At 44.7% G+C, this 25,979-nt stretch overlaps 1 protein-coding gene across 1 annotated transcript in view; it reads left to right on the top strand.

Annotated features, from left to right (window-relative positions):
• The window catches only part of PCNX2 (pecanex 2), a 3,673,975-nt gene that overhangs the window by 868,387 nt on the left and 2,779,609 nt on the right, over positions 1–25,979 (top strand). Inside the window, exon 10 of the mRNA XM_063443387.1 lies at positions 19,630–19,801. Within this exon, the coding sequence (XP_063299457.1) occupies positions 19,630–19,801 (172 nt within the window). The remainder of the gene's footprint in view (positions 1–19,629; positions 19,802–25,979) is intronic.

Here is a 25,979-nt window from a genome sequence, read left to right on the forward strand (position 1 = left end):
CACTCTTGGTGTCTTTAAGAGAAACCGCCGTTCACCTTCCCCTCTCACAATATTAAGCATCCGTTCGCATAAACTGTAATCCACGAACCATAACCAGGGGAAGCGGTAATCTCCCGACCGGGATCTGTGAAGGGACCCTCAACTCCCGACAGAAATCCACGAACCGCCGTTAATCGCCGAACCAGGATATCCACCAAGTGGCTAACGATTCCAATAACCAGTCTCTAGGTGTAAATAATAAATCCCCCCCAATAACGAGACAGAAGCTCCGCATTGAGGGTCAAACAGGATCTGTTTATTGAGGGCTACCTGCCCCTGTATTTATGCAGGTCTCCCACCTGGTGGACACTCCCCTAGGGGACCAGATGGAAGACTGTAACAATGGACAGACAAGTACCAATTCCAGACATACAGCAGCAAAACATCCCCACAATGCCTCCCGGCTTCCTCTCCTCTTTCCTGGAGATAATTGAGAAGTAATTCAATTATCTCCCAGGACAAAGGCAAATCGCCATTATGCACGTGGGGACACCAATACAGTGAAACACCATAAAATACATAAAGTTACATTTTACATATAGCACACAGGCATTTAACATATCCCCAGATAGCTCAGGTCTGAGTGCACATTATTAGGTGAATGGCACTCAGACCACCTGAATACAGTCCAATCGCCATGGAGCCAAAGTCTTTAATTCCACGAACAGGCTCCATGGCAGGCTATCTGGGTACTTCCACATAGATTGGGATATAAATTCAAAGTCCCGAATGCTCCGCCATTCGATTCATGAACGGAGCTAAAAACCTGTAGGTTGGTAGGTCAGCGGTACTTGGCTGACATAGTGTCCGGGTTTGGTATATGAAAGCCGGGCAGAAAAGCGCTGGCTTCACGGGGAGCTCCAGAACACCACCATTGTGTGGCGGCTAGGTGTAACCGCAACCACCCAGTAACAATCAATTGAGCTGCGGTTAACCGCAACTACTGGGTGGTCAATTGCCGGCACACGCTTGTTAAGCCGCGGTTTACCGCGGCTTCAGGGTGGTAGATGGAGGGCACATGCCAGCTTCTGGGTGGCCAATTGACGGCTCCTGCAGGCTTCCCACGGCTCTGGGGAGGCTGAAAAACAGTCATTCGTATGGTGGGGCTATCGGAAACAGCCATTTACATGAAAGTACAGGGAATAGACGAATCCACCACAATAGACAGACGGATGGTTCTGTCACACCGAGCAAGATGGCGACGACACACTGCCACTCCAAGACCCCATAGAGCCCAGAGGCCTACCGGTCATGCAAGAAATCCTGCAAGCATGTCTAGAGGAGATGTCGACCAAGCTCCTCAATAGTTTCAACAAGTCAATAGCCGACCTAAGAAAAGATGTACAGGAACTAGGCGAGCGCACAGCCCGCATGGAACATCGCATGGGCGAATACGCAGAGGCCCACAATGACATGGCGGATCACGTACAAAAACTGGAGCAAACATTAGAATCCTGCCAAACCAAAATCATGGACCTCGAAGACAGATCCAGGAGACAAAATATCCGACTGCGAGGTATACCAGAGTCAGTAAAACAACCATATCTGCTGGAGTACCTCACTGATTATTTCAAAATGCTAGCCCCGGATCTGCCCACGGATATCCTGCTCATGTATAGGGCACACAGGGTCGCTAAGCCGAGATTCCTACCAGAAGAGGCACCCAGGGTCGTTCTTACCCGCCTGCATTATTTCCACACCAAAAAAGCCCTAATGAAAGCTTCAAGACAGACAAAAGAAGTGCCGGATAGATATCGGTCTATACAAATGTTTACAGACCTCTCCGCTCTAACCCTGCAGAAAAGGAAATAATTCAAAGGAGTCACTGAGGCCCTGAGGCAACAAGAAATGCCCTACAGGTGGGGCCACCCGGTCCGCTTACTTGTACATAGAAACGGAACTTTGCATACCATCAATACCCCAGAAGAGGGGAGAAAAGCCCTCAGAAGCTGGGGCATCCATATGAAGGAACAAGAGACACTCACGAAGCAACCAGCCAAACTTCAGCCGGAATGGAAGAAAGACCGCACCTAACCAAGTGATAAGATCTCCTGTTACCAGGAAGATGAACACCTTGCCTAGCTGCAAACTTCACTATGCTAAATGGTGGCTAATCACCCAAAAGGGACATTGATTTCCCCGGTCCCCTATGCCAGAGACTCACAACTGCCGCCTCCTAGATGACCCACAAGCCAAAACAGGGACCAACTCCGAGACACGCATAAGATACAGCGGAGATTCTTGAATAATCCTCTGAATGGACTCAAGGGGTAACGTTACTCACACTAACCCACCACAGGCTCACATCCGTGCACTCCCATACACCCCGTAAACACGATAACACCCAACATTGTACCATGGCAAACTAACAACACAACAGTCCGGGCACTTGGTAAAGTGTAAACTCTCACTACCAGTGGTGTACATACCAGGGTCGCAGGGGTCGCAGGGGTCGACCCGGTATGTACCCACTGTGGCAAGCCTCTTCCCCTGGGGGGCCCAGGAGCCGGCCACCTCAGGGCCCCCAGAGGCTGGCCGTGGTATCACCAGGCTGGCGGGAACTCGAGGGAGCACTTTCGCCTGAGTGCTCCCTCTTCAGCTCCCTCGCGCACTGCACTGATACCGGAGCCGGAAGATGACGTCATCTTCCGGCTCCGGTATGAGTACGCGGCGCGCGGGGGAGCTGAAGAAGGAGCACTCAGGGGAAAGTGCTCCCTCGCGCGCCCGCCAGCGAGATAACCCGCCCAGCAGCAGCACCACCACCACTGGACCCCAGGGAATCCCCTCAGCACTTCCAAAGGTAGGGAGGCTGGGGGGGATTAAATTAAAAAAAAAAGTGTGTGAGTGTTAGTGTGTGTGAGTGTGTCAGTGTAAGTGAGTGTGTGTGAGTGTTAGTGAGTGTGTGTGTGTGAGTGTGTGTGTGAGTGTTAGTGAGTGTGTGTGAGTGTGTTAGTGAGTGTGTGTGTGTGTTAGTGAGTGTGTGTGTGTGTGAGTGAGTGTGTGTTAGTGAGTGTGTGTGTGTGTGTTAGAGTGTGTGTGTGTGTTAGTGAGTGAGTGTGTGTCTGTTAGTGTTATAGTGTGTGTGTTCGAGTGTGTGTGTCTGTTAGTTTTAGTGAGTGTGAGTGTTAGTGAGTATTAGTGAGTGTGAGTGTTAGTGAGTGTGAGTGTTAGTGAGTGTGTGTGTGTTAGTAAGTGTTAGTGAGTGTGTGTTAGTGAGTGTGTGTGTGAGTGTGTGTTAGTGTGTGTGTGTTAGTGAGTGTGTGTGTGTGTGTATTAGTGTTAGAGTGTGTGTGTGAGTGTTAGTGAGTGTGTGTGTGTGTTAGTGAGTGTATGTCTGTTAGTGTTATAGTGTGTGTCTGTTAGTTTTAGTGAGTGTGTTAGTGAGTGTGTGTGTGTGTGTTAGTGTGTGTGTGTTAGAGAGTGTGTGTGTCTGTTAGTGTTAGAGTGTGTGTGTTAGTGTTAGTGTGTCAGTGAGTGTGTTACTGTGTGTGTCTGTTAGTGAGTGTGTGTTTTGTAAGTGAGTGAGTGTGTAGGTCTGTCACTGAGTGTGTGTGTCTGTTAGCTAGTGTGTATGCGTCTGTTCATGAGAGTGTGTATGTCTTAAGCACTTACCTTTCTCCAGCGACGGACACCCTTGGCACTGGGGATCTCTCCGCCACTCAGCTCCGAATGCGCATGCAAACCGCCCATAGGAAAGCATTACTCAATGCTTTCCTATGGACGTTCAGCGTCTTCTCACTGTGATTTTCACAGTGAGAATCGCAGAAGCTACTCTAGCAGCTGTCAATGAGACAGCCACTAGAGGCTGGATTAACCCTCAGTGAAACATAGCAGTTTTTCTGAAACTGCTATGTTTTCAGCTGTAGGGTTAAAACTAGAGGGACCTGGCACCCAGGCCACTTCATTTAGCTGATGTGATCTGGGTGTCCGTAGTGGTCCTTTAAGTGTATGTCTATCTGCATGCACTGGCGTACATACCGCGGTCGCAGGAGTCGCAGCCCTGTGACCCCTCTGACCAGGTGCCCACCGCCAGTTTGTGCAGAGTAATCGCTCGGGGATGGGGGGGGGGCACGGATCAGTTTTCGCACCGGGGCCCCATGGGTTGTGTGTACGCCACTGCTCACTACACACACATCCACTTCACGACACACGTAACAACCAACACACCAACCGCACGCGATATAAAGGGAACACATGCCATCTCACCACACTGCAGAGCTATGACCATAACATTATTATTCACTTGGGAGACTCATGTTGAGTATTGTAACAACAAAGGTTATGCAGAAACAGAGTGGGTCACTGTGGGGGGGACTATTGCACTGACAGGTGATGCTACATTGTGGGGTCACCTTGTAGGTGGACGCCACACTGTACCAAAAGGAGAGAGGGTAACTATAGAATTGTGAACCCCTTCAAAACCACGCCACAAATGGGAGAATATTCAGGATTATGCTTATGGTTAACTGTTAAACATTATTTGTTGATGCTTCTGCGAAGTTGTAGGCTCACCATGCATTACATTATCTCAGAGCTGTTAGCTATACCATGACTGCCGCAGCACATCCCCCATGAGCACACAAGTGCACCGGGGATGGAGGGGTGGCACTGGTGGGATACCAAAATGGCCCTGAAAAGACCTCTCTGAATGCTGTTGGTCCTCAAGTATATGTCATGTTATGTATCTGTCATGTCCAGGATTAATAATACTGTTGGTCACTATACAAGGAACTACTACATGGGTGGGAGACACTGAACCACAGAGCTGCCTCGTTGGCCACCATCACACAATGCATAGACAAGGGATCAATTCAGGGAGATGTGGCCTTTTAATAATCACTCCAATGACGGGGAATGCACCAGGGGCTATGTTAAATGTTTCATGTTAACTGTTAACTTTCAATTGTTAATTAATTATGCATATGTTAAGCTACACACCTACCGAACACAATCGTGTTGCAGAACACAAAGGACACTCAAGCTACACTGATGTGCAGAAAAAAAACATTTCTGCACTAACTAATACAAGGTCAAAACACAGAATAGGGCCGTAGGACCCTCACAATACTTACACTAGGAAAACCACGCTCAAGTCTAGTACCAATGTAATGGCGATGGAGTGGGTTCAATAAAATTGCCTGATTTGTACCTTGGAGTGCCTTGAGTTTTCTATTTTAGTACCAATGTATAGACATGTCGCCCGAGTAAGGGCTTCAGTGGCAATGTCCACACCTACTGTACTGCTTCGGTACGTACCTCCCCACTCTCCCCACCCACACCTCTCCTCACCCCTTCTCTGGAGGAGCACTCTAATGCTAATAAGACACATCAAAACCTCTCATGGGATGCCTTTAATCACAAGCAGTTTTAGCACCTACTCTGAGACAGACCTGCCCCATGGAATTATACTTACGCGATCTATAACCACCCTCATTAGCGGATTAAACCACATCACCCCAGTATGAAAATACAAAGCCACAACGTTAGGGGTCTCAGCACCCCATATAAAATACACTGTCTCTTTAAAGACATTAGGAGGACACAACCAGATGTGCTGTGCCTCCAAGAGACTCACTTTAAGACACCACCTAATATAAAACCATCCCAATTTCCCCACCAATACCACGCAATGTCAGGTCGAAAATCCGGAGGTACGTCAGTCCTAATCAGCAACACAGTATCCTTCCAACAACACTCTATACACAAAGACACTGAGGGTCGATATATCATAGTAATAGGCACAATCAACAATACCAAATACACGATAGCCAATGTATACGCCCCAAACAAGAACCAAAGAAAGTTCCTACACAAGATCCTGACCCTTCTAAGACCAATTCAAGAAGGCATACTGATCTTATGTGGAGACTTCAACCACATCCTTGACCCAAAATGGGACACAACAACACACACACGCCAAACGTCCAGGTCAGACAACACAAAGCATGCACAAATTACCTCAAATTGTTGGAGGAACACAACCTATATGACGTATGGAGAGTCCTTCACCCACAAGAAATAGACTACACATACTTTTCACATGTCCACAATACATACACAAGGATTGATAGATTCCATGTAGAGGGCATATATCTAGACCAGACCGTGGAGTGTTCCGTGGGTAACATATCATGGTCTGATCATGCCCAGTGCACCTTAACCCTCAAAGACACCTACGACTACAAACACAAAAGCCCATGGAGGCTCAATGAGTCCCTCCTGTCAGATAGTTCATTTATACAATCCGTAGAATTGGCACTTAACTAATTCTTCACAACTAACAAACCAGAGGACACATCTATTGGCAATACATGGCAGGCACACAAAACAGTTGTCAGAGGGCTCCTCATCAAACAAGCAGCACACACGCTAAGAACAGGCCGAGCCAAATGGACGATGTGGCACAAACAACTGGTGGACCTCACAAACAAAAATAAAACACAACCAACAGCGGAAACACATAGGGAAATCAAAGAGATAGCAGAAAAAATCAAAACACACGCTTTATGACAGGTGGGCTACAACCTCCGCAAACTCAAGGCCACCCACTACACTCAGGGGAATAGAGACAGCAAAGTTCTAGCAGCAAGACTGAAAAAGACAGAAGCAATCACCAAAATTCCTTATGTGTACAACCACAACAACACAAAAATGATCTCACCAATAGACATTAGTAATGCATTTGCACAGTATTATAAACAACTATATAACCTTAAAGAGGCAAATTCAATACAAGAACCCACAGACCAGGACATCAATGCCTACCTCAGTGACACTCCTCTACCCCATCTTACAATAGACCAGGCCGACACACAACGACGCCCCATTACAGCCACAGAAGTAGAAGAGGCAATACACTCCCTATCCTCTAATAAAGCCCCAGGCCCAGATGGGTTTACTAACTTATACTACAAGAAATTTAAGCAACTCCTGGCCCCACACCTTGCATTGCTCTTCAACTCGGCTACTAGTGAGAAAGAACTGCCTGAAGAATTACTACTAGCACACATTATAACACTCCCGAAGCCAGGCAAACCGCCGACCCACTGCCCCAACTTCAGGCCCATATCCTTACTCAATACTGACGCCAAACTATATGCAAAGATATTCGCAAAACGACTGAGCCCCATACTACCTACACTGATACACGACGACCAGGTGGGGTTTGTAGCCGGCAGACAGGGAGCTGACAACACCTCCACCGCCGCTTCCACCGTCACTTAGTATAAACTATGTACACAATAGCAGAGGCTTGTGAAGGCCTTTTCTCCATGCATCAGGAGTTGAGCATTTCTCCATGCATCAGGACAGCAAGAAATGCACCGCAGGCCGCAAATGTTTATTTTTTTGTATGTTTCCAATATTTTGGGGGCTACCCCAATTAAAATAAAAAAAATAAAAAATTATATATATAAACTATGTACACAATAGCAGAGGCTTGTGAAGGCCTTTTCTCCATGCATCAGGAGTTGAGCTCATTTTGAACAATGAAAGAGAATACCCTGCACTCCAACCCTCTCTCAAATGGATAATTCTGTTGATCCTCCTGACAGCCATGCTATAGATTTTGATTTATGTTCTCCCAAAGCTAAAATCAGATTCCATCTAGTGCTATTTTATGGCTCAGCTGTATTTTAAATGTTTTATGTTATTTTAAGTTATTTCCCTATCCACATTTGTTTGCAGGGCACTTGTCCTACTCTTACCCCCATTTTGCAGCCCTCTAGCCCTTTCCAGGACTTTTTTAGAGGCATTTCTTCGTCCAAAAGTGCGGGTCCCCATTGACTTCAATGGTGTTAGGGTTCGGGGGCAAGTTCGATCACAAACCCGGACTTTTTTTCAAAGTTCGGCCGAACCCGCCGGACCCGAACATCCTGGTGTCCGCTCAACTCTATTATTCATTTTCTGGCCATTGATGTCTCTGCTTAGGAGGCTACTTTATGATATTGTAGCATGCAGGTTCATTTTTAGCTACTTTTTATAAAATTCTATGAAGTGTTATACATTGTTTCATGTTTTCTTTTTAATAAAAGGCACCCTATGAGTTGACTTATTCAGTTCAACGGATTGTGTTGTTATATGTATTGTGGCAACTTTTAGCAGGGGCTTGATTTACAAATAGTTTTCATTAGATTGAAGGTATCAGGTTTACTTCATACATCTAGTTAACCCTTTCATTGCTGGAGCAGTTGGTTTTATTATGTTATCTATGGGATTGGAGCGCTCACACTACTTTATATCTTTGACTATGCTTATTTGCAAACAATAGCTAATTAACCAGCAATTTTGTGCAATCAGTAACATTTTCCTACAGATGAATCTTACCTGTTACAGTAAAAAAAAAACCTCTTAGCAAAATCTTAGACAGTTGAAGCTTCTGTAAAACTCACCAGAATATCTCCAAGCACACACTTAGAAGCAGCACTTAGATGAAGCAACCAAGCTATATGGGGTGATATTAAAAGACTGTTTTTCTTCACAGTCAGTAACTTTTTTCGAGTCGCGTTTGATAAATTTACAGGCAACACAGCGCCCACACTTGAAAGAGCCCATCATGGGAGTGTTTAGCCAAGTGTGTACTTTTGGATGCTGAGGTTGCTGGGGACCAACATGTCTTTTAAGTTATTTTTCCCTATGCACAGTTATCTCAACTTTTGGACCCAGTACTTGTTTCAAGTGTATGTCATCCGTTAAGAGGGGCCAGAATTTTTGAATACCTGTCTTGACTCGGTCCCACCCTACGTCATATGTCGCAATCATACGTGGGGTTTGGTGGATGTTTCAGGAGGATTATTGCCAAGTAGAGTGACTCTATCAGCCTCCAGAGCTCTCCCATACGCTGTTTTTAAACATTTATTGGGGTAGGCCTTATCTTTGAACTGCTGTTTTAAGACTTTTGCTTTTGCTTTAATCTTAATCTGCAGTTTCTGCGGACCCTGAGTTATTGGTCAATAGGTATGCCCTGTCTCAGGGGCCTTGGTTGAAAGCTATCCCAGTGTAGCAGGCTGTTGAAGGCTGTCGTTTTTTTTTAAAAAAAGAGTTGTCTGGATAGTTCCTTGGTTAGTAATTGAGACTGTCAAGTCCAGAAAGTTAAATGATCTATCACCAAATTCTGAGGTTAATCTCAGATTTAAATTGTTGTCATTCAAGAGGATTACGAATGTGTTAAAATCATTGTGAGTGCCCTTCCACACGATCAAGATATCATCAATATACCTAGCCCATAGATGCATCATGGGGATATATGGTGAATACTTATCTGACTTTACGATAACCTTTTCCCACCAGCCCAGGTGTAAGAAATAATAAAGAAATAACTCTTGGTGAGGATGAACTTAATGCACCTAATCAAAAAATCAACCTGGATATCACATAAATTATTGTGTTTTACTAAGAATTCTGGATAGCTTCCAAACCTTTCTTGTGGGGTATATTATAATATAAAGATGTGACATCCACTGTAAGTAAGAAGATTTCCACGGTAGATTTTGTATAACTTTTTTTTTTAATGTATTGCATACAGTACCTGTATGAAATAACTATACCAATTTTAATAACTATACCTATATGTATAGTTATTAAAACTTTTGCATAAAATAAGCAGCTTTGAGGTCTCTCTATCATCATTAATGCAATACTTCCTCTTTTCTTAACTATAGTAAAACGACATGGGTTTAACCTTGAATTAATGGTATGTTCCCCTGTTTCTTCCCTCCACCCCATCCCTATCCTGATTATCCTTATAATAACCCTTTTAGTCTTACTTTCTTATCTGACTTTTCCCTATCTTTATTTGGAGATAGAGAGCCCTTTCATCACCTTTGATTGAACTACTATCGTCATCATTTTTTTTTTTTTTATATACGCCTGTTTGACCCATCCATTCCTTACGTATTTAATTGCTTTTTTTTTTGGACATGGAAGGTGGGTGTATGTGAAAACCCCTTGCCACCTCATTACATAACATACTATTCATCTCTCTGTCCCCCTCCTTGTTTCATTGTATTTACCTGGATGAGAGAAACTCTATGATAATTGTATTAAAAAAAAATATATAATTTATCTATCCAAGTATCCCACTATTCTATTAGCGTGTAGCGGTTTTCTAAGCTCACTAAGATGCCTCTTTCCATTTTTGCTTGCCATATTACTTGTGCTATCACTTCTCGGGTGGATGGGATTTGTAAATTTTTCCAATTCTGTGCTATCAGTAATTTGGCTTCTGTAATGATGTGTAAAATGTACATTGAATCCATTATCTTCATTTTTGACTCAATTAAATTTAATAAAATTGTTCCTGGATCCATTGTTAATTTATATCCTGTCATATAATCAATTAATGTAATTATATGTTTCCAATAAGTATATATCGGTTGGCATTACCTCCATATGTGTAATAAGGTGCCCTTATCAATGTTGCACCGCCAACATCTATTGGATGTTTTTGGATATATTTTATTTAGAAGATTCGGTGTCAAGTACCATCTATTTGAAAGTTTAAACTGTAAATCTGTCACATTTAAGCAGTGGACGTGTTTATATAATTTATTAAAATATAGTTTCCAAACGTCTTCATCTATTTATATATGAAGATCGATTTCCCACTTTTCAATTGCTCTGCAAAGTTTATCATGTCTTAACTTATATAAGACTTTAACAGATTTAGACAGCATATTTTTTACAGGTTTTTAGTTTGACAAGTTGAATAATCCCGTCTATTTTACACTCTCTATTCTTAATCATATACACTGAGACAGCGTATATTCTCAGCGTAGATTTTGTATAACTTAAATCAATATAGGCTGAAAGATTGCATGACAGGGAATCAATCCCAGTAATAATCGGACAGGCTGATGGATTTAAAAGATCCTTTTGGATCTTAGGTAAAAAGTAAAAAAAAAAAAATGGTTGTTTTAGAAAAAGGGTTAAAAATAAAATTAAATCCAATTTTAGATCTAAAAGATTCCTTAATTCCTGAAAAAAAAAAGTTTAGTTGGATCTTCCTTTAAGACCTTGCAGGTCTTTTAGGCCTCATTTATATTGTATTTCTTCTTCATGACCACAGTACCTCCTCATTTATCAGCCTCTTTGATTATCACATTATGACTTTCCATCAATATTTTTATTGCTTCTCATTCTTCTCTAGTTATATTAGATCTTCAGTAGATGTTAGGTATTCCAAGGCTGCTTGAACCAATTCATTAAAAACTTCTAAAAAATGTACCTCTTTCATGATATGGGTAAAAATTTTATTCATGTACTATATGGTTAGCAGCTGAGTTCGATACATCCTCTTCCTTTTCTGACTTAGTAAAAGGATGGGCAGATTGTTTCTCAAAAAAAACTTTTAATACTAAGTTTCTTTAAAAACGTCTGATTATCTAAGAATAAATTAAATGGTTTTGGGCCTGCAGTTGGTGCAAAGTTTAATCCCTTTGCTAAAAGGGTAAGTTCTTGTGTAATGAGTTTCTCTCCAGAAATAATAAAAATCCCCTCTGAATGTTCTAGTTTTGTCTGTGTGGAATTGCTAAGTATGTGAGGTGACACCTGAAGTAATTTGGAACATATATTCCTAACAGGGGTCTGTGGTTTTTTCAAACTATATTTTCTGTCTTGATATCTTCTGATAGGGGCATTCTCAGAATGGTTATTTTGTTGGTTCCGTTTAGTATCTGAACTTCTCTGAAATTTTGGGCAAGATCAATCTTTTTGTCTTCCCATCTTATAGTCATTCTGGCACCTTTTAAATTCAGAAGATTTTTTACTGGATATTTTATCATCCACTGGTTTTAGTTTTTTTTTTCTTTTAATTGTTTACATTTATTGTCTATCATTACAGTGTCTTGACTCAATGCAAAATTGGTTTCAAATGTGTTAATATCCTCCTTTATAGTTTTTAAAGAGGCTTTTCATATACTTCCGAGAACATTAGTCACTTGCCTGCATCCAGTCATCCATTAACTGTTTATCTTCCAGCCCAATAGTTTTTTAACATTCTTTAACCTCTAGGTATGATGCCAAATGACAAATACTGTTCTAAGTAGTAATTTCCCAACATTTTCTTGTCTCTTTTTGTAATAAAGATTCCAGTTTTGCAAATGTCTTATGTAAATTATTTTCCATATCATTATATTGATTGTTAAATAAGGAATTAATATTTTTACTCCTCTCTTTTTGGGTTTCATGATAGACATTTTGTGATGCCATAGGTATAACCACTATAGTGATAAGTGGGGAGAAATACAAAGTATAACAGAAATAAATCACTTTAGATGTAGTGAAAATTGAAGATTATGCTAGCGTCAGTGTACCTATAATCTTAATTTTAATAATGACAGGAGGCGAGTATTTTGCATATCTCTCTTTACTAAACTCCACAGCAGTAAAGAAAGTAAATGTTTAACCAATCAAAATGCAATAGGGAGTAAGGTATTCCCAGAAAATAGGCTCCTCCTCCTCTTTCAGAAGCGACATCATAACAGAGAAAAGGTTCAATATTGTAACATAGAGAAGTTCATCAATTGACATCTGGAAGACACAACGGTGAACGACCAGTAGTATGATGATCAAACTGTAACCAACACCAACGGGTGAGCGTCCAACATTAGGGGATGTATAGGTAGTTTGCCAAAGTAGCTCCCGAAACTCCAGAAGCTGATGAAGTTAAACTGAAATGAGAGTGTGAAATGGGTTAGACTCTGGTTGTTACAGTGACAGTGATCCAGCAATGATATTAGCAACATATGCGTAAATGATAGAATCAATTGCTAACAGTTAACTGTCCCTGACCGATGAAGGAGTAGCGTAGAGACAGATTTCGAGATAAGGATGAGAGAGAAAGCACTTAAATCTAGTGTTCGAACGGTCCCATCTTCCCCGGGTGGAAAAGGGTGGGAAAATACTCGCCTCCTGTCATTATTAAAATTAAGATTATAGGTACACTGACGCTAGCATAATCTTAAATTTTATCACATGACAGGAGGCTTCCTATTTTGCATTTTTAACGCTGTAGTAAGAGTGACATGGCCGCATTAGAGTTCGGACAAAAGTAAAAAGTGCGAAACGTGGATTCTCTCGACCAGTCCGCAGAACGTAGGATATTCGATAATGAGGCACCCGCTGCGAAAGCTGAGGAAGCTGCTGCTCCTCGTACCGAGTGGGCCCCGAAGGAAGCGTCTACACCTGCTAAGGAGAGTATCCAGCAAACCCATCTGGCTAGTGTAGTGGTAGTGATGGGAACGTGTGGTCGAACATATGACACGAGGAGTTGTCCAGAAGGTGATGTCCGAATCGGAAGCGTAACCTCTACATACCGTCGTAGAGAGGCTACGACGCAGAGTTGTGGATCGGAGTTAAAGAAGGGTTAGAAAACTGTTGAAGAGTCCGATTTCGTGCGATGAGATATTTGGAATGTGACTCCCTCTGGGGAGACCGAGAATGCATCTATGTCAAACGCCTGGATGTTCGATACTCTGCGGAAGGACGCCAGGCAGCTGAGAGCTGAGAGTTGTCGAAGTGAGAGTCTGTCATTGGTCGGCCATTCCCTCAGGAAGCGTAGGACTATCTCGACATCCCAGAGTCATGAGTATTTAGGTTCAGGGGGTCATTGCAGTCGAATGCCCCTGAGAAGTCGACATATCAGCGGGTCTTTTCCTACTAATAATAATAGGGACATGGGCCGCTGAGATAGCGGAACGGACCACATTAAGTGACCTGTATGATCGTCGTATTGAGAACAGATGGGTTAGATAGTTTAAAATGGAAGGAATAGAGGCAGTAAATGGATCGAGGTTCTGTTCGCGGACAGGTAGGATCTTCTGGCTCCTGGAGCCCATGAGTCCCATAAGAGATCCTTAGCAGCCTGCGATAGTTCGCCGATTTGCCAGGCACCCCGGAAAGAGTTTGATTGAGTCGGTTGGCCAGGATCAATGGGTAGGGGCTCCCTTTCGGATCCCTGAGGGTATACTGGTGTGAAGGTAGCAGGAGGGGATCCCGGCAAGATAGGGCTAGGAGGTCTGGAAACCATGGTTGTCCTGTCCATAGAGGTGTGATGAGTAGAAGAGATACTCGTTGTCATCTCAGGTAGTGTATGGTCCTTGCTATCATGGCGAATGGGAGAAAAGCATATTCCCCCGTGGTCGCCAAGTTGAAGGAATGCATCCGTTGCTTTGCTCTTCGGGTCCGGGAGCCAACTGAAATATGTCTGTGTTTGCCTGTTGTTGCGAGACGCAAATAGATCTAGGTGAAATGGACCTCGATGCTGTGTTAGAATTTGGAAGATTTGGGCGTCCAGTTTCCTATCGCTGGTGTCCCTCCAGTGGTGCGAAAACCAGTTCGCCGTGAGATTTGTTTCCCCCAGGAGATATTCCGCTTTAAGAGAGATGTTGCGAGGTAAGCAGAAGTCGAAAATATCCTTTGTTATTTCTGACAGGATCCGGGATCGTGCCCTGCCCAGGCGGTTGATGCAATGGACCGCCAAGATGTTGTCCATCCGTAGAAGGATGCAACAGTCCATCTTTTCTTTTGCAAGGCTGCGGATGGCAAAAGATCCTGCCAGGAGTTCCAGGCAGTTTATGTGCATGTTGAGGTCCTGGGAGGTCCAGGCTTTGCCTGTTGATGTACCGTTGCTTGTGGCGCCCAATCCCCAGAGGCTGGCGTCCAATTCCAGGACTATGTCGGGTTTGCTCCCAAAGATGGCCTGACCATTCCATGCTTCCATGCTGTCTAGCCACCAGCTGAGTTCGTCTCTGACCTCCTCCGTTACCGGGATCGGCTGGTCGTAGGATGGGTTTTGTCTGAGGAAAGATGCTTTGAGGCGTTGCATCGCCCTGTAGTGAAGTGGGCCCGGGAAGATAGCTTGTATAGAAGCTGAGAGGAGTCCCACTATTCGAGCGAGGGCGCGGAGTGGAATGGTGTGGGCTCGAATGGTCTTGCGCCGTTCTTTGCGAATGTTTGAGATCTTTGACACCGGTAGCCGTAGGGTGCTTGTGGTGGAATCTATCTCAAATCCTAGGAATTGTACTGTTTGAGATGGTGCCATGGCTGATTTGTGGAAGTTCACTACAAATTCCAGGGATGATAGGAGATCCGTGGTATAGCTTGTGTGCTGTATCAGTCTGGACTTGTCGGAGCAGAACAGCAAGAGGTCGTCCAGGTATATAATGCACCAAATTCCTTGTGCTCGAAGATGAGCGACCACGGGCTTCAGTAATTTGGTGAAACACCATGGGGCTGAGCTGAGGCCGAAGGGGAGGCACATGAATTGGCCCTGAAAGTGGAACCGTAGGAATTGTCGACAGGAGTGGTGGACGGGTACTGAAAAGTATGCGTCCTTTAGGTCCAGTCTTGTGAACCAATCTTTGTTCTGTAATATGTCTCTCAGGAGGTGTATGCCTTCCATCTTGAAGTGCCTGTCCATAACGTATTCGTTGAGTCTTTTTAAGTTTACGATGGGGTGAAAATCTCCTGTTTTCTTCTTCACCAGGAATATGTTGCTGAAGAAACCTCGTAGTCTGGAGGCAGATTCGATTGCGCCTTTCGCTTGCAGTTCTTGTAGTTCTTTGTGAATGAGTTCGGTGTCCTCTGTCAAGCATTTGATGGGGTATGGAGCGACCGTTTGTCGTGGACAGACCGTGAAGTCGATGATGTAGCCCTGCACTGTTTGCAGGATCCAGCTGTCTGTGGAGATGGTTTGCCATTCCTGAAAGAAAAGGGAGATGCGACCTGCAATATGAAGGGGAAGGCAATGTATTAGGTGATTGCTTACCTGTGGAAAAAATGTGCTCTGCCTCGGGTACATGGTCCACACCCTCTGTCTGCCCCTCTGGTGTATGAGAACTGTTGACGGTATCCCACTTCAGGGTAGAAAGGTTGGGGCCTTGCATTGCGGGGGCCTGAAGGCCAGAATCGGCTGTCAGCATGGCCCCTTTGGCGGCCAGCCCTTCCAAAAACACCCCTTGTGGGGTTATGTCTAAACATTCTCCTCATGGAAGATTGAGCTTTGTTCAGAGAAATAAACATATTTACATGTTTATCTAAGTCTTTGAGGAATGGGTCTTCAAACAGTTTGACCTGTGCCAGCGGACCCAGTTTTTTGGTGTCCAATTCCACCAACTTTCCGTCAATGCGGAGTAAAGCTGCTTTGCGCCGCTCGGATGAGAGGGCGGCATTGGTGTTACCCACAGAGCAAAAGCATCTTTGTGCCCACTCCCGTACATTGCAAGCTCATTTGTGAACCATGGTCGCGTCGAATTGGTCTGCTTTCGTGAGAGCATCATCTGCCAGGTACATGATCCTGGAAAGTGGTCCCACTGAGTTTGTCCTGGACTGCTCTGAAACCTTTCTCCACGCCTTTGCATGGGTCATGGCCACCACGGGACATATAGGTGGTCATCACCTGGTCAAACTTTGGTGTCTCTGCTACGTGGTCTGGTAGAGAGGGTCTTGGGCATTCTGAACGTAGTCTGTTGCGAACTGTCTTATCCATGGATTTTCTAAGCCAGAGATGCATACATTTTGCAAGGTGATCTGAGGGTGTCCAGTCCACTGAGCGAGGGTGTCTTAGGTTCCTTGGCCTGAACAATCTCTGACCTGATGGGTCGAAGATGGCGTCTTCGTCTTCCTGCGGATTATCCGCAGCGTCATTTACTTGGGAGTCTCCCAGGAATGTGTGTGGTAATAGGCCTGGTTGAGACTCGGAATCGGTACCCCAAGCGTCTTCCTGCCCGTCTGACTTGTCTGCTTGTCACTCATCTAAATTGGCCAAGGACTTGGTCTGTATGTCTTCCTTTTCAGAGGAGTAATTGAGTAGCGGGGTCGGGGTAGTGACCGTTGAGGGCTTACATCTTTTAGCCGCGGTTTTACCCTTAGTTGGGTTCTGTTGACCCTTTTCCCCTTTCCAGTGGCGTATGCCAATGGAGGGTTCTTGGCTCTTATGTGGTTCCGAACCCTCGGAATCTGAATCGTGTCGGGATTGGTGGGTTTTAGATGGTATCCTCTTTTCAGTATTAGAGGCCATCATTTTGGAGAGGGCTTTCTCCATGGAGGCTGCTATTGCCTCGTTTATCATATTTTGGAAGTCTACTGTATTTTGAGAGGCTTCCATATTCTGATCAGCAGATGCAATTTATATGGCACAGGGCGTAAAGTAAATAGCTATAGAGGTCAGTGCAGCTGTACTTTATTCACTGTGTAAGTAACACTTTGCTGACCCCAGCAGGGTGCAGTGGTGTACAAATAGATGTATTCACAATAAAATATAATTATAATAATTATAATATAATAACCCCAGCAGGGTATGTGGTGTAATTGTATATAATGACCCCAGCAGGATCTATAAGAATGCCAGATGTAGTAATCCAATTACAGGGTATGATCAGTTATAACTGTTTATATCAGGCACTGATAGGGCCAAGACAATAGCCCTAACAGGGCAAGCACCACAATATTGGGATTTTTGTATTATGCTGGACTTCACCCAGGGTGACAGAGGTGGCCACAGGGCGATCTCCAAACAAAAGCAGCAGGTTATGTGGGGCAGCACCCCAGACAGGCACAGGATAATGGTTGTTTAGTGCCTATGTACAGCTAATAGCAGTAATTGGAACGGACAGACCTCTTATAATTGATTATGAGCGATGTGCTTGAATTCCATCTAAGTGTGTGTCCCTCGCGGCACTGCTGGGATAACCAAAATGGCGGGTGCAATCTTGCGAGATGCGAGATTGCAAAAGGCCGCCGCGCGTGTTTGGAGATGGGGCGGGGAGCCGTGAGAGCGGCAAGTGAGCGAAATAGACCGTACCGATGCGGCGGTGAAGGGCTGGGTAGGTGGGAGAAGGTCAAACAAAACAGGGTAGTACTAGCGCTAATTTGCAAAGTGAAGAAAACGGATGAGCAGCTGTAGCACCAAGTTCTTATCTTAAAAGTAGGTCTAGTGGTAGGTGGGAGAAGGTGTCCGACGTTGGGATAGTCGTCGGGTGAACGGGAACACGAAAAGGAAAAGAAAAAAAAAAAACAGTAAAACCGAGCCAGTTAAAAAGAAATATGAATAAAATAAGTATAAATGAGAACACAGTGTAAGTGTAGTATATTTAAAAATGTAAGGGAAAGATGTAAATAAAAACTGAGAATACAGTTTAGGCAGACTCTGCTGGCTAGTAAGCTAGATCAGAGGAAATAAGATAAAGAGAACAAGTATAAAAGTTCAAATAGGTATTTAAATCCAATAAGATCATAAAACAGTATAATAATATATGTATATAATGGAAGAACCCAAAAACTCTAACCTGATGGAGCAGTAAAGAAAGAGCCTAATTTCTGAATACCTTACTCCCTATTGCATTTTGATTGGTTAAACGTTTACTTTCTTTACTGCTGTGTGGTTTAGTAAAGATAGATATGCAAAATAGGAAGCCTCCTGTCATGTGATAAAATTAAATGAAGCTTGTAATGGTGAACCTCACAACACCACCCCAAAAAAATATAACAGACAATACTTTATACACAAGATCAAAACACACAGGTGTTCATAAAATAAGAAAAACAAACAGGGGTAAATTGAGATTTTCTTAATATATTTCATTTAGATTATTTCCTGTCTTTTATACATAGTCTGTCAAGGATACATGGCAAGATCTATTAATTGATGTTGGTAGATATTGTTTTTATTATGCATAGTTTTGCCCTTATGAAGCCCACAGTATGTGGGACGCATGTGCGACATTTGACTTGCATGGAAGATGGATTTGGACGGAACGTAAGGTCGGACGAGACATCACGATACAGGAAGAAGGAAGTGCGTCCCAGGGTGGAACGTATACAACCACCAGCTGATTCTGGTCATGAAATCAAGAGCTCTTTATAAGCAGGATGATGCAACAATGTCCCAGATCCTTAAGGAGGTCTGCCCTTGGACGAAACACATTGGATTTATGTTTTTATTTTGGGAGTTTTTATTGTATTTATTGTGATTTTATTAATTGTTCCAGAGGTTTTGTTTCCTGCATTCTCTGCTCAGCTGATATTGTGGTCCACCTACGGTAAAAATATGCTTGGATTTACTGCCTTCTTATTGAAAATGTACTCATATTAACCCCTTTGGAGAGACAAGCCTGCGTATTTCTACCTCGTATTTGTACACCAGGTTGGGATATATATTTTATCTTACATACCAGGTGCTATTTAACCCCACTTGTTATTCTTCTTTTATTAACACCTGTGTGTCTTCATCTTAGAACTTTTTAAATAAACTCTGTGTATATAGCATTGTCTGTTATATTTATACTTGTATTTGTTACTGTAATGTCGTACAATGCATTAATTGATTGCACCATTCCATGTGAATTTCTGTATTGGAAATTGGGCTATATACCAAGAGTAATCCCTTCATTGATATAAAACCAATGAAAAATTATACATGGAAAAAATATCTCTAAAGCTCTAAAGCTATTTGCTGCTCCGCACTGCTGCATTTACAAACAATAAAGATGATTTTCTATTGAAATATATACAATACCATGTATACTAGAACACTGTTTTCTGAACATTATTTATGTTTAATGCACTAATCAATCTGCATATGCTCTTTTTCAGGGATACAACAAAATAATTGCATACAGCAGGCCAATATATTTCTGTATATTGTGTGGTTCTATAATGCTTCTGGATGCTGGATCTAGAGGTTCATATTTGCAGATACCTACATTGTATGGTATACAGTTATTTTCTCCTGGATCGTTTAAAATGGCCAGAAATCACATCATCGGTAAGTGTGGAACTTGCCATAGTTTTTCCCTGGTGTAATCCATCTGCTTTAAGGTTCAAAACTTCTCTTGTTCTTTCTCCTCTAGTCACTGTCATTAACAAAGTAAATCTGCTGCTCATGTGATGGATGATACATTTTTTTTTATTTATGCAATTCATTTTTTAACTCATGTCACTGTAGTGCATAAGAATCACAAAGGACTGCTACAACCCAGAGGTCACATTACTTTTGTTATTTAATCCCAGGTACATCCGACAAAAAACAGCCCTTAAGGACCTCGGATGTACCTGGTACGTCCGTGGCTATTTTGAGCGCTGGAAGCTGGTATCCTAGGGTGTGTTACCATCAAGTATTCATGTTCTTGTTTTGTCAATATTCCCATACTTAGGCCTTTATCTAGATATTCTGAGAATGTCTTCTTCATATCTTTAGTTGGATCTCCTATTAACTTCTTGTAAGTGACTCCATCATCTAGTTGTCTTAAGGATTCTTCAATGTAGTAGGATGTATCCTTTACTACAATCCCCCCCCCCCCTTCTGTCAGCAGGTTTAATAATCACCTCTTTATCTTCCTTAAAAGGAATCTCCAGTGCCAGGAAAACAATCCATTTTCCTGGCACTGCAGGATTTCTCTCCCTCCCACCCCCCAATCCCCGGTTGCTGAAGGGGTGAAAACCCCTTCAGTGACTTACCTGAGGGAGCGACATGTCCCGCGTCGCTGCCTGCTCCTCCCCCGCCGCTCCACCTTCTGCATACGTTGGCCGGTGGGCGAGACTGATCCCGCCCACCGGCCGAGGAGACCTAATGCACATTAGCGCACCCCATAGGAAAGCATTGAAAACTAATTTCAATGCTTTCCTATGGGGATTTGAGCGACGCTGGAGGTCCTCACACAAAAACCTGTGCTATAGAGCAGGAAGTTCCCTCTAGTGGCTGTCTAATAGACAGCCACTAGGGGAGGACTTAACCCTGCAAGGTAATTATTTCAGTTTATAAAAAACTGCAATAATTACACTTGCAGGGTTAAGGGTAGTGGGAGTTGGCACCCAGACCACTCCAATGGGCAGAAGTGGTCTGGGTGCCTATAGTGTCCCTTTAAGTTCTTTAAGGGCTCTTTGTTCTTCCTTTTTAAGGTTCATCCGATTCTTATCAATTCTCTTTATTCTTTCTCATTACGAGATATTCAAATGCCCTCATTGAATTTGTTTTACAATTATTTGGGTATAATGTGGACTTTTTCTTTAATTTGGTATGTTCTTGTACCACAGTAGGCAATTCTGTCTTATCTATAACAAATCTCTTGAGGCATAGTTTAGGGACAATTTTTTTTATATCAATAAAAGTGGAAAAATGATCTAGGTTGGCTGTGGGGCAACATTTTAGACCGGTGTGACCAGCAACTGGAGAACATGGCTGCATAACCGCTCAGCTCCTCGTGGCACCTGCGATTACAACGCCTAAACCGCTCACCTCACACTCCTAAAAAAAAACAGTGTAACCCTTACACTGCCTGATCGATACAACATCATACCTGATGTTTTAAAGCACGTTATTCCAAACAATTTAGGAATGTTAGGTGATTTATGCCCTTTATGGATTAAAACCAGACTCTGCATCAACTATGTCATTTTCCATGGGAGTTTTGCTATGGATCCTCCTCCGGCATGCCACAGTCCAGGTGTTAGTCCCCTTGAAACAACTTTTCCATCACTATTGTGGCCAGAAAGAGTCCCTGTGGGTTTTAAAATTCGCCTGCCTATTGGGGGGGGGGCGGAGCCTGACCGGGAACCAAGATGGCCGCGTAAGCCGACAACTCCCGAGACCCAGGCACAATTCAGCACCGGAAAGCACACTGACAGCGCAGCAAACCCCACCAAACAACCCACTCACCCACCGGGTACCCCACAGCAATGGGCGGCAGCCGGAAAAAACGTGATTCACAGCCGTCGGTTGCCTCACACTTTCGAGCGCAAGGAGACCCGGCGCCATCTTACCCAGCTCTGGAGTCAGCACCGCTGACAAAATCAGACCTCCAATGGCTGCTCAAAGAAGCATCAGCCGATATTAAAAATCACATGGCAACAGAACTGGAGAAACAGCTCCAGGGCATGAAGGCAGACATCACAGAATTGGGGGAGCGGACAGGACAAGTGGAGCAAAGGGTTGATGACATCATGGAAACAGTAGTTACCCAGGCAGACACCATTTCAACCCTGCAATCACGCATAGAATCACTGGAAAACGGATTGGAAGACCTCAGCAATAGATCCAGAAGAAATAACATCAGGATCAGAGGCCTCCCTGAGACTGTCACCGGAGAGATGCTACACTCCACACTACAAGAGGTATTTCTAACCCTCCTACCCGACAAAACCCCACAAGAGCTGGCCATGGACAGAGCCCACAGAGCCCTGAAGCCCCCCAGCCAAGACCACACAGCCCCCAGAGACGTGATAGTGAGGCTTCACTATTACTCCGTCAAGGAAGCGCTTCTGGAGGCTACCAGAAAAAGCCCGCCAAAACTAGACACCGCCATGCTGGCATTCTATCAGGACTTATCACCCACCACACTAGCCAAGCGCGGAGAGCTGAAACCTCTCACCACGGCATTAACCCAGACAGGAGTAGCCTACAGATGGGGTCACCCCTTTAAACTCCTAATCCGCAGAGATAACGTGACACATATCCTCACAGACCCCACAAAACAACAAGCATTTGCCTCCAAACTGGGCCTACATCTACCGACAACAAGACCAGATACGACCATCACCACCACACAGAGAAGGCCTCCACTACTACAGCCACTATGGGGAAAACCGCTACCGCAAAGAAACCGCCAATCTGGGAATCACCCACAGACCACAGACCACCAGAACGAAAGTGACATGACTCCACCTCACCAACACTGAACCCAGGCAACTCGGGAGCAGACCAGCAAGGCTCCCTGACATGACGGACTAAACGAAGCGCAAAAGAAGCAGGCACTGCACTTGTATAAGAGGACATATCCTTTATACAGAATGACAACATTCGCAAGTTTTACTAATGTTTAATTGCATGCTTGTTACCTGTTAGATAGTTATATAATTCATAAACAAGAATTTGGGAAATGTACCCACAACCATGGGGGGACGGCAGCGGGGGGACAGGGGGGAGGAGGGACGACGAGCCAGCCAAGCGGGCTAAACCAGGGGGGGACGGAAGGGGGGGAGGAAGCAAGCAGGGACAAGCGGGCCAAGCGGGCTAAACCAGGGGGGGACGGAAGGGGGGGAGGAAGCAAGCAGGGACAAGCGGGGAGTAAAGGGACTACCCACACGATACCACCCGCCCCCCAGACAACCAGCCACAAACCACACCACCGGAACAGCTAAGAGGGCAAGGGCGGGAGGGAACCAGGACGGCCAGGACTGCCCTGACCCCAATTACGACTCCAAACAACCCCACCCCCAAGGGACCACCCGGAGACCCCCCCCCCCCAGATGGACGCTCCTACCCACGGGAAACACCGATCCCCCCAGTCAAAACATTAGCCAACTGACCCAACAACCTCATCCAATTACCCCCATCCCCAAAACACAACCGCTCAGTGGAAGTTATCACACACCTGGAACGGGACGCACCTCAGGACTAACCCTCACCATGCCCCACGATACCACCAGGGCACCGGGGTCCCACACACGGGACACACCCAAACCACTGATAGTATCGAACCTGGCACAGACAATAAGCCCAGGTAGTTGTAAATATGTTCACTTTTTATTTTTATTTGTATCCCCAGTTCACCCCAGAAGAGTACCATGGCAGGACACGAGACCCCAAAACCACATCCAAATCGGGAAGACACCTGATGCAAAAAACCCAAGCCACCTCCCACAACACAAGAGACAGGATCATAGGGCAGTCGGCACCGAACACACCCGTATCTGCATCAATTAACTGCAAGGGGCTAAACCACCCCTCAAAACGCCACCAGGTTATGAGCTGGGCCAACAGGTCGGGGGCAGACGTAGTATTTCTTCAGGAAACGCACTACATTAACTCACGCCCATTCCCTCTCCTAAGCCGACACTACCGAACCTGCCATCTAGCCAACTCAAACACAGGCAAACACAACGGGGTGGCCATCTTATTGAGGAAAACCTGCCCCATACACCTTAAAGATATCCACAAAGACCCACAAGGATGATACATAACAGCAACAGGGTCAATAGGGCCCACGAAAATAGCGCTAACCTCCATATACGCACCGACGGTCCCAGACCCACAATTCTGGCAGGCAATACAAGCTCCCCTCAGCCAACACCCGGGCCACCAAAGAATAATAGGGGGGGACTTCAACGCCACAATCTCCCCACCCATTGACAGACAAAGATACCCCCCCCCCCCCACACTCAACAACCCATCCACCTATCCAGATCGGATAAACTGCTGGCCAACTTCATAACCAAAACGGGTCTCATAGACATATGGAGAACACAACACCCAACAGTCCACGACTATACGTTCTACTCACACCCACACCACACCTACTCCCGCATCGACCTCTTCCTCATCTCACCATCCCTACTCCCCCACATCACAAACACCGCAATAGGCAACATCACCTGGTCAGACCACGCCGACATCACACTACAACTCCAACCACCACAAATCTCAAGACCCTGGTCCTGGAGACTCAACCCCATCCTACTCCATGACCCCCAAATTACCACCCAACTGAAGACAGAGCTCACCCAATACTTCAACACTGTGGCGGTACCAGCCTTGCCACTGGGCATTGGAGAAGACTAATTGCCAGCCTCCTGCCATGTGACTATGGCCCCTGGGATGTATTGCCTGCTCTCCTGTACTGCTGAGGATTGCTACCATCTAGGTGGATTTGGCTATGGAGCTTGTGTAGTGCCCTCTGTTGGTAGCAACAGTAATATGCACTACCTGAATAGCAAGACTGGTAATTTGCATATTTGGGTACATTTGCATATTGCTAATTCTCCATGCAGGAGAGACATTTTGTGTTGATTATGGTCTTCCCCACCTACTTATAAATATGTAATTATGTTATAATAAGTCACTGAATGTTGCCTGCTATGATTTGATTGTTTGTAATTGTATTGAGTTTCCACAGCAATGTTAATGTAATGACCATATGGGCTAGTCCCAAGTAAAATAACGTTTTTGTCAGTCCTACTTCACCCTCAATTTGGAGTCCTGTCTCTTATTGGGGGAATCTGCTACAAGGGATTTCTATGCTCTGCATATTCCCTTGCTATAATCACTCCTAAGCTCTTTTAAGAGCTCGTTCCTGCTTCGCTCTGGAAGGAAGAGAGGTTTGTCCTGTGGTGGTTGTGGTGTCGGCTAGAGTGCTTGGAATCCTCGAGAAGCGCTAGGAGCATCCATCAACGGAGGTACCCAGTCGGGGTGCCAGGTGATCCGTTACAAACACCAACAAATACTTTGGGCAGCCCACAAAACAGTACTCAATGATCCCTTATCAGCATAGCCACAGCACACAAAAAGAAACACGTAGCCCACATAACATCCATACTAGACCAAATCAGACAACTCAAAGCACAACACAAATTAACCCCCACACAATGACCTCATGACGCAACTGCACCACCAGCGCCAGGCCCTTAAACAAGCCATGGCAAAAGACGCAACCAAAGCTTTACAATGGACATGTTACATTGGTGGCAGCGGTGGGATGGCTTCCTAGCCTTGGGAAAACCAGCACTACTTCAGAGATGGAAGGCCGTGCAGTATCTCCCTTTGACGCCAGGCTCCAGCAGCGACTACAGGATGTGATGCGCAGTATGGAGTATCCTATCCCAGAGGAAAGAGAGACAGAGTGGAGGGTGGCACTTCGTACCGATCTCTGGAAGGAGGACATCGACGAAATTCGAAGCTTCCGTTTCGAGGAAATCCTGACCACGAACCAGCGCCAAGCAGAACAACTCGAGCTGCGGATGCCATTATTGGGAAACGAGCCCTCAGAGGAATGGGTAAGCGAACTGGAGACGCTAGTTGAGACTGAGGTGTGGCTGGATGATTCCTATCGGGCCCTGCGGTGGCATGCTTACCACCTCTACCCATGGCTGATCGAGTACAAGTGTATTGAGGGGGAAGACTACGATGGCCCTGGTTTGTTGTGGGATACTATTGAAACTAGTCTCTGGTT

Source organism: Pelobates fuscus, chromosome 2, assembly GCF_036172605.1.
Source record: "Pelobates fuscus isolate aPelFus1 chromosome 2, aPelFus1.pri, whole genome shotgun sequence".
Taxonomy (NCBI): domain Eukaryota; kingdom Metazoa; phylum Chordata; class Amphibia; order Anura; family Pelobatidae; genus Pelobates; species Pelobates fuscus.